Genomic DNA, 23,387 nt, shown 5'->3' on the forward strand with positions numbered 1-23,387 from the left:
TATTTTGTTTTTCGTTTCAGGCGCTCATCAAGCTACAGGTGAAAAAATGATACGAACGTGGCATAAAGACGGTACTGAAGAAGGTAGGAAATTTTTTTAAAAAAATTATGTACGGTATTTATAGCCTTTTGACAATTACAAACACTGTCTTCGACAAAAGTATATGCAACCCCATATTTTAAAAATATCTTTAAAAGTAGTAGCCAAGTGCAAAAATGTTTAACTCCATACAGTTACAAGTTCCTTTTTAAAGTTATTACAAGTTTCAAAAAGTAAAAGCAGACAAACAAATACCCGTTCAGTTGATGGTTAAGTCGCTAGACACTGGTAATCCGACCTGGGACGGATACCAAACCAACATACTGGCTGTATGGGTGTTTTTGTGTTTTTCCTCGTGTGTAACGTGGTTATAAGACAGTTTCCCTTAACGCTCTTCGTGAATGCATCCTTCCTTCACGTTCATATAGAAAATGTAAACTGCGAAAAAAAAAGAAAGAAAAGAAAAGAAAAAATGGCAAAGTTCTATATCTCCCGTTCTACTTACGGGGTCAATTGACGAAATTCAACTTGCGTTTTTCATGTCTCGAAACGCGATTTAGGATATATATTAGATTTATATATAGCATTGTTCTAATATAGGCACTGTTGAGTGAGTACGAGTTCGTAATAGATTAAATGCACAAATCTGTTGAAAAGTTAATAAAATTTATTCTTATCGCAAGGGATATAAACAAAACGCTGAAATTTCTCCTCACAGATATACGTACAATATCACACAGTGGTTCCATTTTAAGCTACTAAATCATTAAATAGTACTAAAACGCTAATCGATCTTACCGCGAATTCGCTGCAGTCAACAACAACGAATAAATAAACGACTGAACTTAGATGTTTTCCTCCGGCTTTTATAAGCTTTTTAATCATTCACGAGAACATTCTGGTATTTTCACTAGGTTTCTGGAAAGCAAAAGTGTACAATAACGAGATATTTATTTATTAAATGTTTAATACGCGTGGTCCTGATTTTTACTTTTTTGGTGTAGCTTTCTCTTAAACCTCGTCACGCGCTGCAAAATAATGGAAAATAAAATGGGAAAATAAACAATTTAATTACAGTTCTACTAAAAATAGCTAAATAAATACAAAATTGTAACAGTATTATGACATAAGATAGGACTTTTTCTAAAATGACATACCAGTTGTTTTTCATATTTCAATTCTGCAGCTAAAATTATGCCTAAATATTAAATTTTGTAAAATTTGGTTCGAAATTAACGAAGAAATTCAAAAAATTATCTTGGTGCATTTTTTTTTTTTTTTTTTTTTTTTTCCCAGTTTGCGCCAAGAATAATTCACTGGGCGAACTTCTTAATTTACGACAACCTATTTTCCTTTTCCTTTTTGCATTGTGAATGAGCGGAGAAAAAAATCACATCGTTCCTACTTTTAAATAATTTTAACAATGTGAGTAACCCACATTTGGCGTCATTATCGCTTTTAACAAATATGCCAAATTTCAAAACATATTTTGAAACTCAAAATATATTCAAAATATATTTTGAAATAATCATTTCAATCATTTATATTCAAAATATATTTTGAAATAATTTATATATTTTGAATAAAAACTCTAATTATTGCGTGCAGCGTGCAGATCACCACATCACGAAAGCTTGCTAAGAAGGTGAGAGAAATACCTTATATACTCCCCCTTTTAAAGGTCGACTGGGGTTTTTAGGGGACCCTATCGCTAAATCCTGGGTGAGGAGAATAATCACCCAGCACACTTTTAGTCCCTGTTCGGGTGCCACAGTAGAGACATTAGGTTATTTTGAGGTCGGAAAGGTGAAAAATATGCAACGCTTTCGCCGAGAATCGAACCACGGACCTCTGGAATACGCGCCCAGCGTGCAGACCACCACACCACGAAGACTCACTAAGAAGGTTGGAAAAATACCTTATACAGTGATAAGAAGCTTGGTTTTTATTTATCTCGGAAAATTTAAAAATAAATACAATAATATAAGGTGCCTAATACTTTTGGCCAAAGCCGTAAGCTTCGTGTTTTCGCATCAAACTTTCATTTATAATTCTTCGAACCTTTAAAACACATACTATTTTTATAAATTTGAAATTCTGATACTCAAGGTTGTAGAGTCATTAGGTTAATTGGAAGCATAAAAGATGAAAAATATGCAACCGCCTTCGCCGCTAATCGAAACCACGGACCTCTGGAATACCGGCCCAGCGTGCTACCGTTACACCACGAAGGCACGCTACGGAAGCGGGAGAAATACCTTATATACTCCCCTTTTTAAAGGGCAACTAGGGTTTTAGGGGACCTAGTCGCCAAATCCTGGGTTCGGAGAATCATCATCGACAACCCTTTTAGTTCGGGTGCCACTTGTAGAGTCATTAGGTTAATTGCAAGCAGAAAAGATGAAAAATATGTAACCGCCTTCGCCGGGAATCGAACCACGGACCTCTGGAATACCAGCCCAGCGTGCTACCGTTACACCACGAAGGCACGCTAGGGAAGTGAGTGGAGGCCCACCAGCGGCCGAGAGGTAAAATCGCTGAACACTGGTAGTTCGGTCCGAGGTTCGAATCCCGCGAACGGGCTGGCTGCATGGGCGTTTTCGTGGTTTTCCCCATGTGTAACGTGTATACGAGCCAGTTTCCCTTAGAAAGTCCTCCACGAAGGCATCCCTCCTCTTAGGCAGATAGCCCTCGAGGCTTTGCCATAATCACACACACACAGGGAAGTGGGTGAAATACCTTATAAGGTAATTAATATTTGAATATTACTAACCTGCTTATGATAACTTAATTAATTTTGCGGCTGAATGGGACAAGAATGGAGACTAAAGCAATGTAATGAAAGCTAAAATGTAGTAACAAAAATTTTTTTTAATTATTCGTATATGGAGAATAAATAGAGAAATCTGTTTTTACGGCGAATATACTTGCAGCTTTAATATTGCACAGACTTGTACTCTTTTTGATAATAATTTACAAAATAGAATCAAAATCTAGCCCAGTTTTTATAATGTATCGTGGCAAAAAAAGTTGAATTATGGAAATCGTTGTTAAGAAATCGCTAAGAACTAAAACCGAACCAAGCGTTAAACTGCAGAAGCAGAACCCCTCATTAAACAACGCATTACGCCAAAACTATTTACCTGGTAAATTTTTAATCATTATATTGCTTGCTTCTGATTACACATCTGCTTTCTTTTGAGTCATTTTAGTTTCTGAAAGAAACTTTCCTTTTTTCCTTCTGCATGGAATTTTACCTTAGTGCATATATTTGACGCATTTCCCATAAACCATTCCATGCTTTCCAAAGAGAGTCTACCTTCTAAATAATTATTTCGTCATTTTTCTTCTAAGAATTTATTATCCGACGTTTTTATCATTATTATTTCGTGTATTTTACCACTTACATTTACCTAATCCTTAGCTTGCAAACTAACTACGTTCATAATTTATACTGAAACACCCAATTAGTTATGCAGTTTCAAATAGTCCCTTAGATATCACTTAGAGGAAGTAAAACATATATTTCCATTCATTCTACTATTTCAATACAATAATCATGACAAGAAAATTTCTAAAAAAAAAAATCTGAAAGCTTTCATATTTTATTTTATGCCCAAAGAGGCGTTTTTAACGTTTTGTGTGTTACCTTTGTAGAGTTATTACCGTGAAAGACCGAAATTGGAGAATGTCGACTTTCACCGGAGAATGTCAACATTCACCAAATACGTCGGTGAAAGATGGAATATTTCTTTACATTCTTGTAAATTCGGACCCTCACCGGTGTATGTCGACAATCACAGATATGCTCTGGTGTAGGTTGAAAAGAGAGGAGTATATGTACACGCTGCCATTCCAAAAGTACGTGTTCCACAAATAAATACAATCTTGTAAAAGCAAGGGACTCTTGTGCAATTCAAAGTGTCATAATAGTTTAAATTGTTGCAATAAATATGAGTTGAATCACATAATTTGGTAAGTTTATAACTTCTATTATTTTCCTTTTTCATTTTGAATGTACTGTGTGTTTTAAGTTCTTATGTTCTTAGAGTTCTTATTCTGAGTCTCAAATGAGTTTTTTCGCGAATGAATTACGGAGAAGGAAATATAATATTCTTATATGTTCAACATTCACCGGTGTAAGTCAGAAACAAGAGTATTTGGAACATATTTCGGGCACACACCAAGCGACTATGTGAATGTTGACATTCACCGGTGAAAGTCGACATTGTCCAGATTCGGTGTTTCACCGTAACAGAGTCATTAGGTTGATTGGAAGCAGAAAAGTTGAAAATATGCAACCGCCTTCGCCGGGAATCGAACCACGGACCTCTGGAATACCGGCGCAGCGTGCTACCGTTACACCACGAAGGCACGCTAAGGAAGTGGGAGAAATACCTTTATTTATCAAATATCATGTTTTAAGCACTTAAAGTAAACAATTAAATTCAAGAGCAGTATCACAAAATATTAAAATAAGCAATACACTTAGATTTTCCAATGCACAGTCTCGCTCGCTGGAGATAATTTTTTTTTCCTTACAGTGTTGCCACTGCTCGTTTAGAAATCGCTAAATTTGTTAATCAAAAATTCTTTAAAGTTTTACAAAACATGAAACAGATAATAAACCAAATTCTAAATTTTTTCGTCCGGATGCCCATGTTCGTGCGAAGGATTACATTATCCACAATTAGATGTCTCTTGGACAAAAACCAATGTTTTTAAGAAACTCCGATTCCCTATTCCATATGGTCTCCCGGAAATGGCTTACAAAATTTCAACATTCCATTATATGTATTATAATAGTTATATAATAATAATTACTGTATATAGTTAATTATAATATAATAAAAAATAAAAAACTGAAAGCTTTCGGATTTTGCATTGCTCCCAAAGGAGCGTTTTCTTAACATTTTTTGTAATACCTTTATTTATTAAATATCATGTTCTTCGAAATTAAACCATAAAATTCAAATCAACGGTAATATGGCAAAAAAATTTAGAAACAGCATATCTTTAGACTGTGTATCATAATTTCTGATACACACTCTTGCTCGCTGGAGATAAAAATGTTTTTTTTTCGTGCAGTTTTGCCATTGCTCGCCTTGAAAACGTTGAGTTGGTTAATCAAAAATTCTTTAATTTTTCGCAAAATATGAAATAGATGATAAAACAAAGAATTATCCAAATTCGGGCTGCAAGATGCCCATATTCGTTGAAGGATTACGTTATTCGAAACGGAAGGGCTCTAGGTAACGTTGTTTTATCTCAATGCGAGAAGCATACATACATTTATGCAGATCCTTCATGATTTGATTTCTTTAAATATAATACAGGGCGATAATATGTTGTGGCAACAGTTTAAAAAGTGAAAAAAATGTCAAAATGAAATTAATAATTAATAGCTCTTTGGGTTAATAACAAAAATTTCTCAGAGGAAAATTTTGTTATTAGTACGAAGTAAAAGAAGTACTGTAATCTCGAAAAACGTCGGGATCATTTCAAAGAAAATATCCAACTGAACAGTTCTCGAATCCATTTAGGCAATTTTTTGCTTGACATCTGTACGTACGGACAGAATAGCGAACTCTTTTCTTCCAACGCGGATTGCAAAATTGATTTAATATGGATTCAGAAGAGATTTTTTCCGTGATGTCTGTACGTAACTATGTATGCATATCCTGTAACTCAAAAATCTGATGTGTACACCACACGACTTCCTTGTACGGAATATTCAATTATACGCATTTTTTCTTGCATTTTATTCAAACATATTAATTTAAATTAAACCTACTTCGCCGACAGCGCAAAAACCAGAATAGATTAAATGCATTCTTTAAAATTCTTTTTGTTTACCATAGCGACACTCTGGCGCTAGGTTTACTTAACAGTATTATATTTCGTTCATATTATAACTCAGATTGCACAAAATGTATATCATTTAAAGAATTATCTAATCGTTGCCACATGTTCTATTCAAATACTATAATAAAGCTAGAACTATGTATAAAAGAAATTAAGCAAACAAAACAAAACAGAAATAGTTTTTCACAGACGATTGAGTATTTCTCATTCAATTAATTCAGTTGTCACTTCGCGAGAAGGCAAAAATAAATAAAAACTCAAAATATCTATATTAAATTTACGAAGTAAATCTCAAACGCTTATTTCCTCGAACAAATTCCAGAAAGAATTAAGCATGATTTAATTGGCAATAATAAATGAATGCGTTATCTTTGTTGTTGCGAAGCTAAGTTTCTCTAGATGGGCAACAAATCCACTAGTCACCTGTTTCAAATATAAACATCAATGGCCGCCATTAAAAACAGGCTTTAAACAACTTTAAAATTGCTGATAATTCTAAACATATTGCACACAGATTTACTAAAGGCATAAAAACCTTAACCGGAAGATAACAACAACATAATTCAATCATTTTTAAAGCAAAAAATGTGCAATTTACGAACATATAAGAGTAAAGAAACTGAGATCACTGAGCCGGGTAACAGAGTGGACATATCTATAAATATATTTATATACGTTTGGTGCGGCCGATTGCAACCAAAATATGAGGTGCACATCTATATGTTATAGCAGTCCTATATACAAAATTTCAACGTTCTGAGGCTACTCGTTTTTGAGTTATGCGAGATACGTACGTACGCACATACGTTTGTACAGACGCCACGAAAAATTCTCTTCAGAATTAATTTAAAGTTTTATATATATATATATATTTTTTTTTTTTTTGTGGAGGAAACGAGTCTTTTATTCTGTCCTTATGTAAAAGTCATTCAATTATGTTGTTCTTATGTTCCAGTTAATGTTTTTATGCCTTTAAGGGATATTAGCAACTGCTATACCGACAATGTTAAGTTGGTTAGCATGACATCAACTGACTGTCTAAAATTTTAGCACTCATAACTATAGAAATGCTTTGAACCTTAACAATAAATTATTTGTATTTATTCCGATGCATTAAATGTCAGACAAATCGCTTAATCTTCAAATAAATTACTACAACACACTAAATATGTGACATTCCATTGAAGAGTCTATTTAAATGATGATGATTTTTCTAGGTAAGCATGAAGTTAATCAACGAATGTAAAGGTTTCGCTCAAATGTAACAAAAGACCTATAATTAGGTTTTGCATTCATTAAATGGATTATCTAAGCTCATTAGAGATAATAACTTATTATATCATGTAAACAACAGGTCATCAGAATAATTAGATTCTGCTCGGTCAGTTGAATAATTAATGCTTTGTTAATATGTACTGAAATATGAGTTTATAGAATAGCCGGAATAAATATTTATAACATTGCAGTAGTTTCTAACCTATTTGCAGCGCTTGTTGTAATAAATTAAAACTGCGTTTAACATATCAGTTAAATTAGAATTACTTACAACTCTGTAAAATTACAAATTAAACTTTATCTTTACATGCAGTTAAATTCGATTTTAAACGAACTCCTAAATTTTGAAAAGATGGTGTTCTTGGTTCCTAATTATTCATCATTGCGTATAAAGATTTATTTGGTGAATTTTTACATTATGGTAACTTGGCGATTTTTTGGCGAAACTTTGGCGACCAACCCTGCTATTGCAACCTGGTAGTTTTGTTTTGGACGCCATTTTGTTTTCACGAAGTAAAGGCATGTTTTTTTACTTCATTTTCGTAAGAGCAAGTATTGTAATCGCGAAAAGTTTCAGGCAGCATATTTCAACCAAATTATCCCATTTTGGCCTCTTTCAAACGCCATTTAACGATGTATTTCCGTGATATCTGTATGTAAGGACAGAATAAAATACTCTTTTCCAGAAAAAAAAATTATAAAACTGCTTTAAAATGAATTCTGAAGAGAATTTTTCGTGGCGTCTATACGTACGTATATCGCATAACTCAAAAACGAGTAGCCTCAGAACGTTACGTATTTTGTATATAGGACTGCTATAACATGTAGATGTGCACCTCGTATTTTGGTTGCAATCGGCCGCACCAAACGTATACAAATATATTTATATATATATATCCACTCTGTTACCCGGCTCAGTGATATCAGTTTCTTTACTCTTATATGTTTGTAAATTGTACATTGTTTGCTTTAAAAATGACTGAATTATGTTGTTGTTATCTTCCGGTTAAGGTTTTTATGCCTTTAGTAAATCTGTATGCAATATTTTTATAATTATAAACAATTTTAAAATTGTTTAAGTGCCGCTAAGCCTAATAATGTTTTTGATGGCGGCCATTGCACTTGTTTACATTTGAAACAGCAGGATAGCGGATTTGTTGCCAATCTAGAAAATCTTAGCTTCGCAACAACAAAGATAACGCCTTCATTTATTATTTAAATCATGTTTAATCGTTTCTGGAATTTTTTCGAGGAAATAAGCGTTTGAGATTTACTTCGTAATTTTTAATACAAATATTTTCAGTTTTTATGTATTTTTGCCTTGTCGCGAAGTGAAAACTGAATTAATTGAATGAGAAATACTCAATCGTCTGTGAAAAACTGTTTCTTTTTTGTTTCGTTTCCTTAATTTCTTTTATACATAGTTCTAGCTTTATTATAGTATTTGAATAGAACATGTGGCAACGATTATATAATTCTTTAAATGATATACATTTTGTGCTTTCTGAGTTATAACATGAACGAAATATACTGTTCAGTAAACCTAGGGCCAGAGTGTCGCTATGGTAAACAAAGTGAATTTTAAAGAATGCATTTATTCTATAGTGGTTTATGCGCTGTCGGCGAAGTAGGTTTAATTCAATCTAATAAGTTTAAATGAAATGCAAGAAAAAATGCGTATAATTTAATTTTCCCTACAAGGAAGTCATGTGGTGTACACATCAGATGATTTTTTTTTTTTTTTTTTTTTGGTACTCAACATTTTTTTGAACAATCTGCTAGCCGAATTACGCTTATACTAGAACTTTTATGGAACAAAAATGCTTAATCCTGACGAAGATTAGGTGCGAAATTTTGAGAAAGTGCAGAATCGCAAACTACTTACCGCGTTTTTAAGAATTGCACATACACGGTATCCATGTGCACATCGACCCTAAGTGCTTATTTGCTAAAATCACGACCGGAATTTTCCGGAAAATGTAACATGACATGTCTTATGATCTCTCATTTCTCTGGGACAAAATAATCTGTGATTCGAACTGTGTACTTCTCAAATTATTGCTAAAGTCCTAGCTAGTAACCTTTATCGCCTAACCAAAATGTCGCCAAACTACCTGTTACCATATTCTAAAGAATAGCAATTTATTTTTGTACACTGCGAAAAAAAAATTGAAGAGTTTATATCTTCTGTTCTATTGGGCTGATGGACGAAATTCCACTTGCGTTTTTCATGTCTCGAAAGCGCGACTTAGGATATGTATTAGATTTATATGCAGCATTGTTTTAATATACATATTTTGACACAAAATCGGTCGATTTTCTGAAATGGTGCTAATTTTTTTCATATTTCGATTCTACCATTCACATTATGCCAAACTGCGAAGTTTTGTAAAACTCGCGCGAGTCGTTTTTAAAAAAATTAGCTTTCAAAATTTTAGCTCCTTCATGTTAATTGAATTTGGTATATATATTTATTAATATGTCTTTTTTCATTAAACTTATTTGATTCTTCCTTTAATATTCTGTAATTTAGGTTCCCCATTTTTTATGATTTAAAAATTTGCACATTTTTAAATTTATTTCTACAATTTGTATTTTAAACAATTTTTATAAATATTTCGATTTTTTTTTTTTTTTTGTGTGTGTGTGTGTATGTCTGTGATTATGGCAAAGCCTCGAGAGCTAGCTGCCTAAGGGGAGGGATAGCTTCGTGGAGGACTTGCTAAAGGAAACTGGCTCTGGCTCGTATATCCGTTACACATGGGGAAAACCACGAAAACGCCCATGCAGCCAGCCAGTTTGCGGGATTCGAACCTCGGACCGAACTACCAGTGTTCAGCGACTTTACCGCTCGTTCGCTGGTGGGCTCCGAAAACAATTTTGAAATATAACCTATAAAAGTTTTACCTTCATCTTAAAGCAGATGTATTTCTAAGCATACCTACAAAACATTAGAGTTTTTTTAATTCAAAATTTCTTAAGATATACGTGAATATACATACTGGCGTGTTATGAAATTTGGAATAATTGTTATAAACGATAATAGTAGAAATGAGGTTTACGCACTTAAAATTATTTGAAGGTAGGAACAATGACCCTTTTTTCCGCTCTTTTACAATGAAAACAAGGAAAGGAAAATAAAAGGTGTGGCTATTAATTTCCAGGATTGCTCTAATAACACCAGAACGGATGATGTGAAACACGTAACCTTTTAATATGTTTCGAAGTAATCCCCATCTGCCGTAATGCATTATTGTTCTCGGCTGTATAATTTGTGAAAACAACTTTTAAAGTCCTCTTTCCGGAAGGCCTTTGTTGACCTTTAGTTTGACTAGTTGACTAGTTTCAATAGTTTTACCGAACCATCATCATCAGCCGCCTTACGCTCTGGCAGCTGAGGATGATGGTTTAGCAAAACCATCGAAACTGGTCCTCTGAACATTTGCAGATGTAACGCTGATTTTGATTGTTTGAATTCTAAATAAACTGAACTTATGGCTTTCCTGGACCGGCCGCTAGAAGAGAATATTATCACATATGAGAGTGGTATTACTAATGATCCAGGAAATATCAGAAAATTAACCAATATCTGAGATGTTGTACCATGATATGACCCCGTATCATGATCAATGGCCGCATCCTCTTGTGATTTCGGATCCATCTTTCGGGATTGTGACGGACTAACGGTTCTTTAAGTTCTTCTACCTCATATTCGCCTTTTCCGTGGTACTGTCGGTGTCAAATTTCTTCTTATGGAACACAGCGCATCGTGTCATGAAACACACACTGTTCAAGATTGGTAAGACAGTGAAAATATTCAACGCCTCGTATAGCCAGCACATACTCTAAACCTAAATCACAATGGAAATGTTTGGGATGCTCTGGAAAGTTGACGTTGCTTATCGAAAATATGCAGGAGTGGAATTAATTGCCCCATAAGCAGCTGGATAATGTTGTGCAAAATATGCGCGACATACGGAAAGTTGCTTCCACGACAAACATATTCTGTAATGACACCTTTTCTGCCGTCTTTCATACATATTTTTTCATTTTTCGTTACACAGCATAAAAAGAACACTTCTGGTTGTTTCAAAATTTCCTGTACTTTATTGAACAATAAATGTCCTTTATTCTAAATTTCGAACAGTGTGGCAACACTATTTTATTCTCTTTAGCCTGCAGCTCTATGTAACTTTATAAGTACCTTACAATTTTAGATTCGTCCTTAGCATATATACAACAGTGTCTGCTGCTATGAAAATTTAATAATCTGCGATCTTATAGTCTATAAGTCTAAATCTAATAATCACAATCTTATAGTATAAATCTAATAGTATGCGGTCTTATAGTCTTTAGAGACATTAGGATTTTTAGTGTTGGTGTTGGTGTATTTAATTATGGCAAAGCACACTAGGTCTATCTGCCTAAGGGGAGGAATGCCTTCGTGGAGGACTTTCTACGGGAAACTGGCTCGTATACACGTTACACAAGGGGAAAACCACGAAAACACCCATGCAGCCAGCCCGTTCGCGGGATTCGAACCTCGGACCGAACTACCAGTGTTCAGCGACTTTACCGCTCGGCCGCTGGTGGGCTAGGATTTTTGGAAGCAGGCAAGTTGAAAATTAACAAACGCCTTCGCCGGGAATCGAACCATGGACCTATGAAATACCGGGTCAGTGTGCTGACCACTACACCACGAAGGCACGCTAGGAAGGCGGGGAAAATACCTTATATACTCCCCATTTTAAAGAGCGACTGGGGTTTCTAGGGGACCCAATCGCCAAATCCTGGGTGAGGAGAATCGTTATCCAACACCCTTCTAGTTCGAGCGCCACTTTAGAGACATAAGGATTTTTTTGGAAACAGGCAAGGTGAAAAAATAGCAATCCGCCTTCGCCGGGAATCGAACCAAGGACCTCTAAAATACTGTCTCAGTGTGCTGACCACTACACCACGAAGGCATGCTAGGAAGGCGGTAAAAATACCTTATAAGTCTATAGTCTAAATCTATTAATCTGCGGTGTTGTCTATAGTCTAAATGTAAAAGTCTGCGGTCTAATAGTCTTAATCTGCGGCTATAAAAATTGCTTACCTTATAGCTTAAATCATTTCTTTCTCTGTTTTTAAATACGGGCCCACCAGCGGCCGAGCGGTAAAGTCGCTGAACACTGGTAGTTCGGTCCGAGGTTCGAATCCCACGAACGGGCTGGCTGCATGGCCGTTTTCGTGGTTTTCCCTATCTGTAACGTGTATACGAGCCAGTTTCCCTTAGAAAGACCTCCACGAATGCATCCCTCCCCTTAGGCAGATAGCCCTAGTGTGCTTTGCCATAATTAAATACACACACATACACAGCTTTTAAATACATAAGAGTGAATTTAAGAATAATAAATAACTAGTTCTTTAATAAAATGGTTACATCTTCTACTAAAGTTATTTCGAATTATTCTGAGCTTAATAATTTTAAGGGCGAAATTTTCTGAAATTAACCATCTAATATTATCTTACATTTCACCGCTTAAGAAAACTTAATTTTTTTGAAAAAAAAAAAAGTACTTATTTCGCACTCGAATTCGTTGTACTGACATTTCACTATAACCGTTTTTCAGGTCGAATGCAAGATTTATCCAATGGTGAACTGGAGAAGAGGGACTCGCCTTCGCCTGTCACAGTCTTCACAGGCGGGGAGCAAGGTGATTACCTTTTATATAGCTTCCAAGTTATTTGAACAGAAACTTTTACTTCCCTTAGATCTCTTCTCAAAAGACTTTCAAAGAACTTTATTTTTCTATAAGTGCGGTACAAAAATATAGATAGAAAATATCAATGCAGGAATTCCCCTTGAAAATGGCTTTATAAAAAAACTCTAAACATTTTCATTAATTTGAATAGTTATTTTAAAAACCATGCAACGAAGCGATTGTCTCTACACATTGATATTTCAGTTTATCTTGTAAAATTTAACAAAAACATTCCAGTGAGAAAACAACAAATGGAATTTTTACATTCCATTTAAAAATGCTAATTTTGCTTAAATAGCAGTAGCAATTGCTTTTGCACCTTTTTTCCTTGATGAAGTAATCCATATGTCAGTTACAACGAATTAGAGGATTTTCTTCGGAATTCATCTAAGAACATAAATTTTTCGAAATTTTAATTATCCGTGTTTTAGAGGACATGTATACATTGCCAAAAAAAAAAAAAAAAAAAAAAAAAAAAAAAAAAATTGGACAGTTTCTATGTCACCCGTTCTACTGGACCGATTGTCTAAATTTAACTTGCGTATCCTATGTCTCGAAAGCGCAACGTAGGATATATATTTAATTTACATGTAGCGTTATTCTAACATAGCTATTATCACACAACATCGAAGTTTTCTGCAATAACGTACCAATTGCGTTCCATATTTCTATTCTAAGGCTCAAATTATGCAAGGATATTAAATGTTATAATTTTTGGTGAGAAATTTAAACATTTATCTTGGCGCATTTTTTCCAGTTTGAGCCAAGGTAATTTACTAGGCGATCTTCTTAATTCGTAGCAACCTGTTTACCTTTCCTTTTAACTTCCTTGTACGAAGTAAAAAGGAAGTACTGTAATCGCGAAAAGCTTCAGGCAGCATATTTCAACGAAAATATCCACTTTGACCGATTTCGAATGCAATTTAACGATGTTTTTGCGTGATATCTGTACGTAAGGACAGAATAAAAGACTTGTTTCCTCAAAAAAAAACTAAAAAACTGCTTTAAAATGAATTCTGAAAAGAATTTTTCGAGGCGTCTGTACGAACGTATGTACGTACGTACGTATCCCGCATAACTCAAAAACGAGTAGCCTCAGAACGTTGAAATTTTGTACATAGGACTGCTATAACATGTAGATGTGCACCTCGTATTTTGGTTTCAATCGGCCGCACCAAACGTATATAAATATATATATATATATATCCACTCTGTTACCCGGCTCAGTGATCTCAGTTTCTTTACTCTTATATGTTTATAAATTGTACATTTTTTCCTTTAAAAATGATTGAATTATGTTGATTTTTATCTTCCCGTTAAGGGTTTTATGCCTTTAGTAAATCTGTATGCAATATTTTTAGAATTATCAACAATTTAAAAGTTGTTTAAGTGCCGCTAAGCCTATTTTGATGGCGGCCATTCCTTGTTTACATTTGAAACAGCTGAGTAGTCGATTTGTTGCCAATCTAGAGGAACGTAGCTTCGCAACAACAAAGATAAACGCCTTCATTTATTATTGCGATTTAAATCATGCTTAATCCTTTCTGGAATTTTTTCGAGGAAATAAGTGTTTAAGATTTACTTATTTTTTAATAGTTTAATTTTTAATAATAAAGTAATTTTTAGTAGAGATATTTAGAGTTTTTATGTATTTTTGCCTTGTCGCGAAAGGAGAACTGAATTAATTGAATGAGAAATACTCAATCGTCTGTGAAAAACTGTTTCTTTTTTGTTTTGTTTCCTTAATTTCTTTTATACATAGTTCTAGCTTTATGATAGTATTTGAATAGAACATGTGACAACGATTAGATAATTCTTTAAATGATGCAAATTTTGTGCATTCTGAGTTATAATATGAACGAAATATAATACTGTTAAGTGAACCTAGCGCCAGAGTGTCGCTATGGTAAAGAAATAGAGTGAATTTTAAAGAATGCACTTATTCTATTGTGGTTTATAAGATGTCGGCGAAGTAGGTATAATTAAATACAATAAGTTTAAACAAAATGCAAGAAAAAATGCGTATAATTTAATATTCCGTACAAGGAAGTCATGTGGTGTACACATCAGATTTTTTATCTTTGTACACGATCGGGAAAAAAAGTCATCATTTATTACTTTCAAATAATTTTAAAAAGGTGAGTAAGGCACATTTGGCGTTATTATCGCATAAAACAAATATGCCAAATATCAAAACACGCCAATATGGGAATTCACGCATATGTTAGGAAATTTTGAATAAAAACTGTAATTTTTTGCAGGTATGTTTAAAAGTACATCTACTTTAAGAGGATGGTAAAACTTTTGTAGGTTATAATTCAAAATATTTTTCTAAAAATTTATAAAAATTACTTAAAAATACAAATTTTTAAAATAAATCATAAAAAATGGTCGATTTTTTTTTTTTTTTTTTTTTTGAATGAACCTAAGTTTCGAAATGTGAAAGGAAGAATTAATTAAGTTTAATAAAAGAAGATAAATAAAGATATTAACAATTATATATACCAAATTCAATTAACATGGAGGAGCTAAAAGTTTGAGAGCTAATTTTTTAAAACCTACACGTGTGATTTTTACAAAACTTGGCACTTTGACATTATTTCAGTCCTACAATCGAAATATGGAAAAACGTTGACATGTAATTTCAGAAGAAGGTCCTATATTTTGTCAAAATACCTGTGTTAGAACAATGATATATATAAATCTAATATATATTCTAAGTAGCGCTTTCGAGACATGGGTTAAATTTGGACAATCTGTCCAGTAGAACGGGAGATATATAACTGTCTTTTTTTTTTTTTTTTTAGAAAGCATACTATCTGTAATGCATTTAGGTTTTGCTGCGAATTTTCCTTAGATGTAGATAGAGTAGATATATATAAATTACACAGAATACCTTTTTTTTTATTATGCCTATTTTATTTGGTAAAATTCGTTAAGAAACAATCTAATGTCAAAATAATTAAACTTTTCCGAATTTTGAAATCTTACAAGCGTATCACGTTACAAAACTCGTATAATTTTAAATTTAAGTCATAATATATTTTTAATAATTTAAATTGTTTAAATTCGCACGTTAAAATTATATTTTTTTATACGTAAAATGAGTAATAAAACTTTAAAGCGTCTTCCATAAAAGGTATTCTCCCGTAGGCGGTCTATTCAATCGTTTATTTAAACTAACTAAATGTAACATAATATTACATAAAAAGCTCAGAAAAGTAACAAATTTCGAATCAATTTATCGCGTATGTTTTTCGTATCAAATTCTTTGTTTTTAATAACTGTCATCTGTTGTAATTTATATATATATATAAATAAGAATATCTGTTTGTGTGTTTGTTTGTCCAAAATTAACTCAGTCACTACTACAGCGATCGTCACGGAATTTTCCACAAATCTTATCTGGGTTTGGAGACAGCTTCGTTTCTAGAAGTGTTGCCACTGGTCGCTTTCAAATCGTTGAGTTTGTTAATAAGGAATTTCCAAGTTTTACAATGAAATAAAAATAGCGTTGCCAAACATTAAATACATTATTCCCGATTCCAAAAATTCGTGGAAAGCCATTTCGACTAATTTTCTGAGTTTTCGCATTCATTTTTCCGAGTGGCAACAGTCTCGCGCGTTTGAAATAAGAATGTTTTATTCCGAAAAGTGTATTCCTTCTACTCGCTTTTAAATCGCAGAATTTGTTAATCAAAAATTTCTAAGTTTTACAAAATCTATATATACAGTGTCTCACAAAAGTGATGGGACACTTGTGCTTTACGAAAGAAAACTGTAGTAAAATAAATTAAAAAAACATGTAAAAATTTTTTGTAGGTGTGTTTCATAGTTAAATTTAGTAACAATTATTATAAAACATACATTTTCTCAAAATATTAAAATAGTAATTTAATAAAAATACAATTGTTTAGAACGGAGCCAAAAATGGCTCACATAAGTGATGGGACACTTACTTTTCCATCAAATATTTATCCCAAAATTTTACTTCTTAAAATGTTTTAATATTTTGATTTTAATTTTTGTTTTGAAGAAATGGTGTGTTTGCGAAATCTTGATTCCAATTCTTGCCAAATATTCTCTATGGGATTTAAGTCTGGAGATTGTGGTGGTGTTTTTATTATTTCAGGACAGTTATACAGCAGCCAGAGTCTAACGTCCAAAGCAGTGTGCTTGGGGTCATTGTCCTGGTAGAATTTAAAATCGTTATGAAGGGTTAGTTTTCGTGCTGAAGATTTCAAATTTTGATTTAAAATGTCAATATACTTGTACTTATCCATTATACTGTCAATAAAAACAAGATTACCAACTCCAGCGGACGACATACACCCCCATACCATAACTCCTCCTCCACTATGTTTTACTGTTGACACCAAGTTCTGTTTGCGAAATTCTGTCCTGGGTTTTCTCTACACCACGATTCTACCGTCAGAACCAAATATATTAAATTTACTCTCATCAGCAAATATAACTTCATTCCAGTAATCAGAATTCTTATTTATGTTGGATTTTGCGAAATCCAGTCTGAGTTTTCTATTCTTTTCACTTATGAAGAATTTTTTCCCGGCTGCTCTACCGTGATATCCAGCAGATCGAATTACTCTTCTAATAGTTTCAGGATTAACAATTATTCCATATAATGCTTGTAAATCAGCAGCAACTTTATGAGCAATCATTCTTCGATTTTTTTTTAATATTTGAACAATAATTCGCTTTATTCCGTTGGATAGCATTGATAGTCGGCCAGGTCTTCTTTTATCCTGAATCATATGATTCTTTTAATATCGTTTAATGATATTGAAAACTGTTGAATGACTCATGTTAACTGTTTCAGCAGTTTCTGTAATAGATTTTTCATGTTCAATATGCAAATTAATAACTAATTGTCGAATTTCAGGCAAAGTTTCTTTTCGTTTAGCATTCATGGCTGCACAGAGCTAAAAAACACAAAAATTCTAAAACAAACTGGAGAGAAATACCGCAGACGATTTTATAAATTATTGCTAATTACTTCTGAGTAAAAATAAAAACCTAAACAAATATTTTTATTGTAGTACGTAGTAGTATCTAATAGTGTCCCATCACTTATGTGAGCCATTTTTCTCCGTTCTAAACAATTGTATTTTTATTAAATTATTATTTTAATATTTTGAGAAAATGTATGTTATGTAATAACTGTTACTAAATTTAAGTATGAAACACACCCACAAAATATTTTTACATGTTTTTTTAATTAATTTTATTACAGTTTCCTTTTGTAAAGCACAAGTGTCCCATCACTTTTGTGAGACACTCTATAAAAACGAATGTCTGTTTCTTTGTTCTCGTTACCCATTTCTGATCAATTATGATCAATTTTTTGCCACATTTAATCAACTACAATTGAATATAGGTCAAATATTGGCTGGAACGTGAGCTTTTACAACCATTTAAATAGCAAGACAAAAATGATTAAAAACTACGTACCATTGAAACTGATATAATGAGACACAATTAGCTTATTTTTCTATTGAAATTTTTTAATCTGGTTTCCATATTGTATTAGACTGAAAAGTGCCTGATTATGAATGTTTCAGAGGCTGTTCACACATTTTTTAGACGATGTATATTGTATTCACAAAACTAAATTACGTAACATACTTGTGTTTTAAATGTTCTATTTGACATCCCTTATTCTGAACTATCTTTCGACACCGCAATTTCCAGGATAATATTACCTTTTGAAGTGGCAGAAGAGATATTCTATCCCATTCCTCCCGAACAGCTTTCCAGAATCATGTCAGGGTTTGGGGACAACGTTTGGATAATGCAGTTTTTAAAAGTCCGAAAGCACAAAAATCCATAGGTGACACTTCGAAAGATTTAGTAGGGATATCAGTGAAGGGTATGGCCTTGATACCAGTTTTTTGTTCCATTTCTTTTAGGAAATTTATAGTGGATTTTAATGTGTGACTGCTAGCTTTGTCCTGATGGAGTCTCACAGATGGATGGCACTGTGGGTAAAGCGATGGTATTTCATTCAGAAAAATTGGCGATAAAATAGGTTCCTGTTAGTATTTGGAGTTAAACTTGAAATTTTCTGCACTCTCTTTATTTTTAACTTGCCATTATAAGAAAACCAGCAACAATCAGGAAGCCCTTAAAAACCTTTCTTTCGATTCTTTGAACCATGTACTTCAATTTTTTTCTCCCCTTTTACGATAATAAATGGCTCGTTTTTTCTTACAATCATTTAAATACATCCATGCTTCATCTATTGTAACAATTGTTTTCCATTTTTCTTTGGATGAGTGTTTCTCATCTAGAATTCTGCAGCGTGTCCTGCATCGAGCGATAGGCTTTGGAAGAAGACGATGCACATTGCATTTTTTCGCTTTCTTAAGATTTAAATCAACGTTTTTCATTTTGTTTACAGTGGACACCGAGCATTTTAATGATTTTGCAACTGTCCTTTGACTAGAGGGATTTTCTTTTAACATTAAATATCGTACCTTTGCAATAGTCGAAGATGTCCGTTTTTTCCTTGGATAGTGGTTTGGAATTTTTGTCCCACTTGAGGCTCCAATTTGACTTTTTTTTTCCTTTCTTGTTGATGATATTACCTATCGACGCTTTAGATATCACAAAACCGTGACTCTCACATCGTTTTTTGGATAACGAAGTATGCATATTTCTCTTCGGAAAGAGCGTCAATGTAGCCTTCGAACCACTGCTTTGTTAAATTCGCCATTTTGAATAAAAACAAAACTTTCAAGCCGCAGACGATAATTTTGACTTTTAAAAACTTAGTACAATTGCAATTACTTCTTTTACAGTAAACGATGTTTTATTACCGCTTACCAAAATCGTCTAAAAAATGTGCGAACAGCCTCTGTATTCAATATCAAATAATAAAAACAAATAAGTATAAAAAGAATTACGGTGGTATCTTTCTCTGTGTTGTTAGATAACTCAACTGGTATCGGATACCTCCGTTAATTTGAAATACACTATGATAAGTGTTACGCAGGAGATACTTTGTAACTGTACTCAGAATAAATTTCCCTTTACATTCTGGTGAACTTTTAACAATGTCCGCTTTAGAACTTCTGAATTTTAATGCACAAAATTTCTTCTTGAATTTCCCCTTTTTACATTGTATGAACCCGAGTATAACCTTTTTTTTTTCATAGATACTTTCAATTAATAATTTTAATCATTTTTAGAATAAATATTTTATCAATTCCTCGGCGTTATTTTTATTCTTATCATTTCTTCGTAATTCTATTTTTTCCTTGAATTAAGATTGCATTTTTCGATATTTTATCATGGAATTATTTTAATTATTTGTTATTTTTACTTAATTGTAAATTATCTGATAATATTATTTCCCGCTGTAATAGAGTCATTTAAATATTTATACTCTGACTCTTCTTTGTCTGTATCCGCTTGCTATATTTTTTAAATTATTGAATTTCATTATTATTCGTTGCATACTTTGCAAACCTTATTAATGACTTTTCAATTTTTAATTAAAACTGCTACGTAAAAAGTCTGGCTTACTTTTAAAATAGTCGTAATTACGATATACATAATTAAAGATATTTATTAATTTTATATGCGGGGTAAATTTAATAAGAGTTTAAGAAATTACAGAAATTCTTTATTTCTATTAGATTCAAATTCAGAAATGTATAAAAAAGCGTTAAATTTGTTAGGATGATAATATTTTTCGGATATTTTTGCTGAAGTATATTGGTTATAGCTGTTTTTAAAAAGGTAGTCAAATAACATCAGTTTTCAGTTTTCTTTCCAGTTCTTTTGCCAACTTTTTCTACGTTGACCGCTTCAGGTTAAAAGACTTAAATTATCATATCTTTTAGACATTATACGTTTAAAAAAAAAAAACAAAATCTGAAATGTTTCAGATTTTAAATTACGTCCAAAGGGGCGTTTTTTAACATTTTGTGTGTTACCTTTCTTTATTAAATATCATGTTCCTCGCACTTAAACCATAAGATCCAGTGCAACAGCAATATCGCAAAATAGTTTTAAAACGAGCATATCTTTAGAATTTCCGATGCAGAGACTCACGCGCTGGAGATAAAAATGTTTTTTCTGCACAACGTTGCCATTGCTCGCTTTGAAATCCTTGAGTTTGTTAATCAAAAATTCGTCAAAGTTTTAAAAAATAGGAAATCGATCATAAAACAAATTTCAAATTTCAAATTTGGTCTTCCACATGCTCATATTCGTTGGAGGATTACGTTATTCAAAATTCGATGACTCTATGTACCGTTGTTTTATCACAATACGAGAAATATACATACATTTATGCAGATTTTTTCATTATTTAATTTCTTCAAATATAATGCAGGACTCTAACATTTTGTGGCAACAGTTTGAAAAGTGAACCGACATTTATGAGTCCGACGCAAAATGCCAAAACGAAACTAATAGTCCTTCGGGATTCAAATCCCTTTGGACTAAAAAAAACATAATTTTGCCAGCACGTATTTTGCGAAAATCGCACTTGCACGAAAATTTCAAAAACAACAACTTTCTAAAAAAAATAAAGAAATAATGTCTGGCTATCAGCATAACCGTAGATCTTTCTACAATTTATAATTTTCTGCATAAGAATAGATAGGTTTGTTTTCGTTTGTGTGATTAAGACAAAGCCTCGAGTGTTATCTGGCTAAGAGGAGAGATGCCTTCTTGGGGGAGTTTCTAAGGGAAAATATTCCGTATATACAGGTTGATCAGCGAATAGGCCCAGATTTCAAAATTAAATATCTCTGCAACAAAAATCGATAAAATTATGCGGTAAACTGTACATTTATTAGCAAAACTGTAAAAATGGTGTACAAAAGTTTAGAAAATTTAGTTACAAAAATCGTTAACAGATGGCGCTCTGCACTGAAAACTCTTTCTCTGAAAGGAGTCAAAAAAAAAGTAATTAAAAAAATAAAGTGAAGCCTTTGCAATCAAAATACATTTTTTTTTTCAAAATGTTCACCGTTCGAAACAATGAGGTGGCGTAAACAAACAATGAAATTTGACATCACCTCTTTCAATGTCTCGACGGAAATGGAATTCAAGCTCATCTATGGTAGCAGGATTGTTTCGATAGACAGCGTCTTTCAATGCTCCCCACAGAAAGAAGTCACAAGGAGTCAGATCGGGAGAATATGGAGGCCAAGCTATTCCTGTGTCAGTAAATTGAGGATAATCTAACGCAATTACTCTATTCCCAAAGTATTCGTGAAGAAAGTGAAAAACTGTATTTGTTCGATGTGGTCAAGCCCCATCTTGCAGGAACCAGTCGATACCTGGTCGATCCTCCAACACTAGTTCAGTTCTGACAAATTGTTCCAAAATTGTAACGTAACGTTCAGTAGTTATCGTTTCTCGTACGAAAAAGGGTCCGATAATGCCTCTGGCGCATACCGCAGCCCATGCCATAACTTTAGGCGAATGCAGTGCTTTTTCTTCACACAAATGAGTGAGTTTTGTTTATTAACGATTCCCTTCAAATGAAAGTGTGCCTCATCTGTGAACCAGATGCATGTCACATCAAATCTGTCGTTGTCGATCATTGTTATCATCAGATGCATGTCACATCAAATCTGTCGTTGTCGATCATTGTTATCATCAGATGCATGTCACATCAAATCTGTCGTTGTCGATCATTGTTATCATCAGATGCATGTCACATCAAATCTGTCGTTGTCGATCATTGTTATCATCAGATGCATGTCACATCAAATCTGTCGTTGTCGATCATTGTTATCATCAGATGCATGTCACATCAAATCTGTCGTTGTCGATCATTGTTAGAATCTGATTCGCAAAGTCAACCCTTTGTTGCACAGCTTTCATAGGTTTATAGCCTGATGACTTTTTATTTTGTATGGAAACAGCCGTAGGCTACTTTTAAATAATTTTTGTGTGCTCGTGTACTTCAAACCTGTCTCTGATGTAATCCGTCGGATGCTTTTCCTAGGATTTTGCTGAACAAATCCAGAAACTTTGGCTGCATTTTCAGGAGTGAGTATAGTTTGCTTAGGCCCAATATTTCCTTTTCGATCATCAGCCACGCTGCCAGTCCATTCGAATTTCGCGAAGAGCATGCGAATGGTTTTCGAATCAGCCACGCTGCCAGTCCATTCGAATTTCGCGAAGAGCATGCGAATGGTTTTCGAATCGGGTCCAAGTGGAACATTGAATCGGTTTTGAAAACTGCGACGTGTTGCCGTAGGACTGTGTTCTAATCGGTGAAATTCCAGAACCAAAATACACATTGTTCAATGGAATACATTATTTCACTTTCTACGCTAACCTCTTTTCACTAGCCAACAGTTGTACTGATCATTTTCGATTTCGAAGCACATTTTAAAGGCTATTGATAGGTCATTGCGATTAGAGCGCCCTCTGTTAACGATTTTCATAACTAAATTTTATAAACTTTTGTACACCATG

The 23,387-nt window shown here is 33.3% G+C and overlaps 1 protein-coding gene and 1 non-coding gene across 2 annotated transcripts in view; one reads left to right on the forward strand and one right to left on the reverse strand.

The window, feature by feature from the left end:
- LOC118201166 (lachesin-like) overlaps positions 1-23,387 on the forward strand; it is a 203,843-nt gene that overhangs the window by 155,185 nt on the left and 25,271 nt on the right. The window contains exons 8-9 of the mRNA XM_085806916.1: positions 21-83; positions 12,792-12,875. Coding sequence (XP_085663042.1) covers positions 21-83; positions 12,792-12,875 — 147 coding nt within the window. The remainder of the gene's footprint in view (positions 1-20; positions 84-12,791; positions 12,876-23,387) is intronic.
- On the reverse strand, positions 2,456-2,527 carry TRNAT-GGU (transfer RNA threonine (anticodon GGU)). The gene has a single exon. It is a non-coding gene; the product is annotated as a tRNA-Thr (tRNA).

The sequence above is a fragment of the Stegodyphus dumicola genome, chromosome 12 (genome assembly GCF_044657685.1).
Source record: "Stegodyphus dumicola isolate Sdum_Otavi_A_Nest chromosome 12, ASM4465768v1".
Classification (NCBI taxonomy): domain Eukaryota; kingdom Metazoa; phylum Arthropoda; class Arachnida; order Araneae; family Eresidae; genus Stegodyphus; species Stegodyphus dumicola.